This window comes from Puntigrus tetrazona, chromosome 22 (assembly GCF_018831695.1).
Source record: "Puntigrus tetrazona isolate hp1 chromosome 22, ASM1883169v1, whole genome shotgun sequence".
NCBI classification, from domain to species: Eukaryota; Metazoa; Chordata; class Actinopteri; order Cypriniformes; family Cyprinidae; genus Puntigrus; species Puntigrus tetrazona.
In genome coordinates, this window is record NC_056720.1 from 694,129 (window position 1) to 701,628 (window position 7,500).

At 45.0% G+C, this 7,500-nt stretch overlaps 1 protein-coding gene across 2 annotated transcripts in view; it reads left to right on the forward strand.

The window, feature by feature from the left end:
- celsr2 (cadherin, EGF LAG seven-pass G-type receptor 2) overlaps window positions 1-7,500 on the forward strand; it is a 36,223-nt gene that overhangs the window by 11,967 nt on the left and 16,756 nt on the right. For both annotated transcript variants that reach the window (XM_043223565.1, XM_043223566.1), the window contains exons 2-4: window positions 717-1,093; window positions 1,475-1,766; window positions 6,719-6,941. In XM_043223565.1, coding sequence (XP_043079500.1) covers window positions 717-1,093; window positions 1,475-1,766; window positions 6,719-6,941 — 892 coding nt within the window. The remainder of the gene's footprint in view (window positions 1-716; window positions 1,094-1,474; window positions 1,767-6,718; window positions 6,942-7,500) is intronic.

Here is a 7,500-nt window from a genome sequence, read left to right on the forward strand (position 1 = left end):
TGTGCGTGTGTGTGTGTGTGTGTGTGTGTGAGTGTGTGTGTGTGTGTGTCGCGAGCGGTTCCCAGCATTCCTTCCTCTGTGTTTGGACCCAGATCAGATGTTTATTGGCAGGCGTCTCGGAGCGGCGCATTAATGCTGTTTATTTGCATCCTGAAGGATTGGATGAGTGTTCGGTCAATTAGAGATCGCTGCTAGATTGTGTTGAAGAAAGCTGCTCTTTAGAGCCAAACCTCGACGAGAAGTTACTGTCAAACTACTAGATATTCAGCATTCAATGACAAGCACTGAACCAGATCTTTTTGTCCAAATCAGTCTAAGTGAATCATTTAAATGAACAGATTCATTTAAGTGAACCATCCAAACATCAGTTCGGTTCACTCAAATGAATCTGTCCATTTGGTCTGTTGCTCTATAGATGGTTAGTTTCAAACCAGTCTTTATATCTGGATGGGCCACTTTAAATGAATTTGTTCACTTAAAAGAACCCATTCATTCGGAAGGTTAGATCAAAAAAAGAACCGTGCTATTGAACAGATTATTTTGGTATATCATTCAAATGAGCTGATTCATTTAAGGGAACCGTTTAAATGAACTGATTCACATAAGACAAAGATCTCAAAGAACCCATTCAAACTGATTTATTTACGTGAAACATGCAAAAGAACTGATTCATTTAGGTGAACCGTCTGATGGTTTTCTTCTCTGTGTTCCTGTAGATGGCGTTCACTCTGTGTCGGCTCAGTGTCTGCTGCAGGTCACCATCATCACGGACGAGATGCTCTCCAACAGCATCACGCTGCGATTGGCCGACACGACGCAGGAGCGCTTCCTCTCGCTCCTATTGGCTCAGTTCCTGGAGGGCGTGGCCCGTGTGCTCTCGGCGTCGCGGGAGGATGTGGTGGTCTTCAACATCCAGGACGACACGGACGTCAGCGCCGGGATCCTGAACGTCAGCCTGTCGGTGGCGGCCCCGGGCGAGGGGTCGCGGGGTCACGGGGTCAGCGGCGGGGGTCATCCGGAGTTCTTGGGGTCCGAGGAGCTGCAGGAGCGTCTGTATCTGAACCGCAGCCTGCTGGCGCAGATCTCCTCACAGGTACGCTAACTTACTGATACATTAATATCTACAGTGTGTCTCTGGAGCTCAGAAGCATTATTAGTGTTATTTGCTAGAGAAACTAAGTCTATGTTAAATAAATAAAGTTCTATGATAGCCACTCTGTAAATTAAGCTATTATATTTAATTTGAGTGTTAATATAGTTATTACTGAATCTTAGTTTGGGTTCTGTTGTTAACTCTAAGTTAGCTGGTCTAATATAAAGGATGCTGAGCTACACTTTTATCCCCAAAGAACATGTTGATAACAATTGAATGTATGTTTAGTATTTTTTCCTCCTGCTGTATTAAAACCATATGAAATCATGAAAACCTTTGCTGTGTTTGTGTACTATCACACTACTGATTTTCTTTTCGCAGGAGGTGCTGCCTTTCGACGACAACATCTGCCTGCGCGAGCCGTGCGAGAACTACATGAAGTGTGTATCAGTGCTGAAGTTCGACAGCCTGGCTCCGTTCGTGGCGTCCGACACCATCCTGTTCCGGCCCATCCACCCGATCGCAGGGCTGCGCTGCCGCTGTCCGCTGGGCTTCACGGGCGACTACTGCGAGACTGAGATCGACCTGTGCTACTCCAAACCCTGCGGCCCTCACGGGATCTGCCGCAGCCACGAGGGCGGCTTCACCTGCCAGTGTCTCCACGACTACACAGGTGAGGGGCGGAGCTACACACACGAACACGCCCACATCGCTCTCTCGCATCCTGATCAAACAGAGGGGTGGAGCAACACACACAAACACGCCCACAATGCTCTCTCACATGCTGATGTGAAAAGGGGCGGAGCAACACATATGAACACGCCCACATCACACTCTCACATCCTGATGTAAAAAGAGGCGGAGCAACACAGACACGCCCACATTGCTCTTTCGCATTCTGCTCAAACAGAGGGGTGGAGCCTCCATTTACAAACATACCCACATCGCTCTTTCACATCCTGGTTGCACAGAGGGGCGGGGCAAAACATAGAAACACGCCCACATCGCTCTCTCGCATCCTGATTGAACAGATCAAACTTATTTTGAAACTCACAACAATGAAATATTCACGTTGTTCTCATAAGAGCGCCTATGAAGAGTCGCGTTTATGAAGTATTTTGTGGAGGTCGTGACCTCTGTCTCTGCAGGTGTGCTTGGATTGCTCTGGAGCTCAGAACATTATGAAGAGAAACAGCTTTAGATTCCAGTCACGTATTCAGAAGGAGTTCAGCTCACGAGGGATGGCAAAACACACAGAATAATAGATGATAAGAGATGACAGTGAGGAATGACAGTCAGAGAGGAGATGAGGTTATGAACGCTGTGTAGAATCATCAGGTGGAGAGATGACTTTTTCATTTATTGATTTTCAGGTCAAATGAAGTAAGATATTAGGAGGAAAAAACAACATGTTATTGTGTTGTAACATGATGTGATGAAATGTGATGATGCAAATGTGATCAGAGATTAGATGTGATGATGATCTCATGGAATGATCAGAGATGGTGTTGTCAAGATAAAAGTCAAGATAAAATTGGCAAGATATTTGTTAGGAGGCTAAATAAAATGATCAGGTGAGATGATTTGATGTAATCTATTAGGTATGATATTATGATATAAAAGAAGATGATCAGAAGTGAGGGATGAGATAAAATGTGATGATAATGAGATGTTATGAGGTGAGATGATCAGAGAGGAGATGAGACAACGTGAGACTATAAACTGTGATAAGACTAGATGTTATGATCATGGCTGAGATGATGAGGCAGACTTACTTGAGGTCAACCACTAATGTGATGGAGGTGGGCTTTGGATCATGTAGATCTTTGTCTCTCGAGCGGCTCACAGGAGTCATGAAGTACGGCTCGTTTAACATGATGTGTGTCGCTGCCCACATGTTATCATTACATAAGATCTGTGTGTGTGTGTGTGTGGGGCTGCTTCACTACGAGTGTGTGTGTAGGTGTGCAGGTGTGTGGGAGCTCCAGTGCCTGTTTGTAGAGGACTGGAGTGTATTAAAAGCCCTACGAGCGCTCTCTCTCTCTCTCTCTCTCTCTCTCTCTCTGTCTCTCTCTCTCTCTCTCTCTCTCTCTCTCTCTCTCTCTCTCTCTCTCTCTCTCTCTGTCTCTCTCTCTCTCTCTCTCTCTCTCTCTCTCTCTCTCTCTCTCTCTCTCTCTCTCTCTCTCTCTCTCTCTCTCTCTCTCTCTCTCTCTCTCTCTCTCTCTCTCTCTCTCTCTCTCTCTCTCTCTCTCTCTCTCTCTCTCTCTCTCTCTCTCTCTCTCTCTCTCTCTCTCTCTCTCTCTCTCTCTCTCTCTCTCTCTCTCTCTCTCTCTCTCTCTCTCTCTCTCTCTCTCTCTCTCTCTCTCTCTCTCTCTCTCTCTCTCTCTCTCTCTCTCTCTCTCTCTCTCTCTCTCTCTCTGTCTCTCTCTCTCTCTCTCTCTCTCTCTCTCTCTCTCTCTCTCTCTCTCTCTCTCTCTCTCTCTCTCTCTCTCTCTCTCTCTCTCTCTCTCTCTCTCTCTCTCTCTCTCTCTCTCTCTCTCTCTCTCTCTCTCTCTCTCTCTCTCTCTCTCTCTCTCTCTCTCTCTCTCTCTCTCTCTCTCTCTCTCTCTCTCTCTCTCTCTCTCTCTCTCTCTCTCTCTCTCTCTCTCTCTCTCTCTCTCTCTCTCTCTCTCTCTCTCTCTCTCTCTCTCTCTCTCTCTCTCTCTCTCTCTCTCTCTCTCTCTCTCTCTCTCTCTCTCTCTCTCTCTCTCTCTCTCTCTCTCTCTCTCTCTCTCTCTCTCTCTCTCTCTCTCTCTCTCTCTCTCTCTCTCTCTCTCTCTCTCTCTCTCTCTCTCTCTCTCTCTCTCTCTCTCTCTCTCTCTCTCTCTCTCTCTCTCTCTCTCTCTCTCTCTCTCTCTCTCTCTCTCTCTCTCTCTCTCTCTCTCTCTCTCTCTCTCTCTCTCTCTCTCTCTCTCTCTCTCTCTCTCTCTCTCTCTCTCTCTCTCTCTCTCTCTCTCTCTCTCTCTCTCTCTCTCTCTCTCTCTCTCTCTCTCTCTCTCTCTCTCTCTCTCTCTCTCTCTCTCTCTCTCTCTCTCTCTCTCTCTCTCTCTCTCTCTCTCTCTCTCTCTCTCTCTCTCTCTCTCTCTCTCTGTCTCTCTCTCTCTCTCTCTCTCTCTCTCTCTCTCTCTCTCTCTCTCTCTCTCTCTCTCTCTCTCTCTCTCTCTCTCTCTCTCTCTCTCTCTCTCTCTCTCTCTCTCTCTCTCTCTCTCTCTCTCTCTCTCTCTCTCTCTCTCTCTCTGTCTCTCTCTCTCTCTCTCTCTCTCTCTCTCTGCTCTCTCTCTCTCTCTCTCTCTCTCTCTCTCTCTCTCTCTGCTCTCTCTCTCTCTCTCTCTCTCTCTCTCTCTCTGTGTCTGTGTGTGTGTCCTCCTCTGTGTGTGTGTGTGTGTGTGTGTGTGTGTGTGTGTGTGTGTGTGTGTGTGTGTTGAACATGAGTGTTATTTAACATGTTTGTGACTCATCTCATCTCTTCTCTCGTGAGATCTGTTCAGTTTGATAAGATAAAAGATTCATATCGCTGCCGTGTTAATAATTGATGTGATCTTAGCAGACGCTGAACACCCTGCACTGACAATCAGCACGTGAATCACTTCAAACTGATTCTAATGATTCGTTTGAATCATAGCTCTGCAATCAAGGTTTAATAAAAGCGAATCAACACTGAATTTCAATGAGAACGAATCACCGGTGATGTTATTCATTTCGACACTGAATACTGCCGTATAATATGGTTTAGATGATTCGTTTTTAACACTTCAAATGATTATTTTCTTGCACAGCATTTTTTGTCTCTTTCTAGTACAAACATTCTTAAATCAGGATGCATTTACTTGATAATTCTTGTTTTGTGGGGGAAAAATATATCGACGTTTTGTAAGCTTTTGCTTAGAACAAGCTGAGACAAATAAGAAAAATAATCTTCATTCAAAGGCTAAACAAGATTATTTTGTCTTGAGATTTTTGCTCATTTTAAGCAAAAACGAACATAATGTTGATCCTTTCTCAGAAAATAATACTTAGTTCTGATGTTTATTAGTAATAAGTTAAGTGGTTTTACTTTACATTCATCTTGATTGTTTTCTACTAGCAGGAGCTCAAACATGGGCGGCAGGTCATTAGTCACTTGATAATGGCTGTAAACGAGGGTTTAACGAGGCTGACCTGATCTGAGTTTGGTCGGGTTACGCTGAACTTCTCGAGGATCATGTCGAGTGTGTGTATGAATATGGATGAGCTCTTTGATGTGGAGCCCGTATTTAAAGCTCTGACCTCGTTTCCCATCAAAGACCTTCTGAGAGAATCCAACACACACCGCATCAATATTTCATCACGCGCCGAAGCGGCCGCAAACCCAGGGAATGTGTGTGTGTGTGTGTGTGTGTGTGTGAACAGGAAGATGGAGCGACTGGCACACACACAAATGTTTCCGTTATGATGAGCGTGACTGATCGTCTTTTGTGTGTCGAACAGTGTCGCCTTTGTCTTCACACACACACACACAAAGTCTTCCTCACGTTCATCTTCCTCCGTCTTCACTATATGTCTATTTTTTTTTAACCTCCAACCATAAGAAAGAAAAGTTCTCAGTCTTTCTCTTTAAAAGTAATGAGATGAAATTGAGATCAAACGGAGAGCTTTATCAAAGCATCTAGATGTTTTTCATTGGAAACTAATTATATGAATGTGGTTTTTGTCCATCTTGTTTGTTTGTGTTATTGAATGAGTGTATTGTTGTGTGTGACAGTGACACTGATCATTACTGGACAGAACCAACAAGATCTCTTCAACATTGTGTCTTCAACATCGCTTGTGTCTCAAGAGCAACGGGATGAAAATGTTGTTCTAGTATATTATCAATGTTTATTGAATTTACTGGTTAAGTATTTTTAAGCATAACTGCTGGTTTAAGCTGGTCATGTCTGGTCTTTAGCAACTAGCTCCTGCTCAGGACCATCTTAAACCAGCTTATGACCAACTGATCCATCTTAAACCAGTTCATGACCAACTAAGATCCAGTTTGAACCATCTGAAACCAGCAGTCCTATTTCAAAACATACCTAAACCATCATCTGCTCTTTTTTCAGCAGAGATGAGTGAAATCTTGTTTATATGTGCGTTGTTTCTCCTCAACAGCAGTGGAATAAAATTGAGATCAAATTTATCTCCAACGAGATCGGGGGTTAAGATCTACACAATAATTTGATTATAGAAGCAAAGTTTCTGTTCAGAAGGCTCAGTTCATGGAGTGACAAAACGAGATCCTGTTAATGTCTGGATTGTTTCTCCTGGAGATAAAAATTCTTAAAGTCCCTGGTGGATCTCCTGAGAAAAAGCCCCATTAATCTCACTCTCATCTCCTCTAGAAGAGATCCCAGATACGTCTCAAACTGTGCTCAAGTCTAATATCTAACATTTCTCACCACTACTCTCACTGGAGGATAACTAGCGCTTCACTTGAGCCGGTTCAGGAGAAAACAAAATGTAACTTTGTCTCGACCTGTGCTCGATCAAAAGATCTAGCTGCTTGTTTTAGGAGAACCACGCCGATACTTCAGTGAAACTAACTGACGAACTGTCTTGTCGTTGCAGGCGAGCGTTGTGAGATCTCGTCGCGCTCGGGCCGCTGCGCCGAGGGCGTGTGTAAGAACGGCGGGACGTGTCTCAATCTGCTGGTGGGCGGCTTCAGGTGCGAGTGTCCTCCCGGAGGCCTGGAGAAACCCTTCTGCCACATGAGCTCCAGGAACTTCCCTCCGCAGACCTTCATCACCTTCAAGGGCCTCCGGCAGCGCTTCCACTTCACGCTCTCGCTGTCGTGAGTATCTGTCTCCAGATGAAGCCGTCAGCCCTGTTTGCTCGTTAGTCAGCGAGTCAATAACGCTTAACGAAGCTCCTTCTTCTGGGTGTTTGCTCGGTGTCTCGGGAGCCTTTCTCCGCTCGTCTCGCAGCGTTATATAACATTATCCAGCGCTATTTGTGGCAAATATTTTTATAGCCAGACGAGCGGGAAAACAGATGCTCTGTCCGGATGCTCCTGTGTCTCGGCTTTGCTCTTTTCTTCCTCTCTTTCTCTCGCACTTGTTTGCTGATGAATGCTCTGTCAGTAATCTGTTTAGCGTGTGTATAGGCTGTGTGTTTTACTCGGAGACGTTCAGGACTGATGAGGGCTTTTCTGCTCGGGTTGCTCGGCGCTGATTCTTGCGTTTCGAGGGATGTTTTTTTCCAAGGGTTTAAAGGGTCATATTGTGGGTTTCCAGGACTCGAAACGCTCTGAAATTGTCCAAAATGGCAATCATAAACATTGACAGTCGAGAGTTGACGAGAAGTATTCTTTGGTTTAGTAATTTCACTTTAACGGCGGTTAGTAGGTTCTT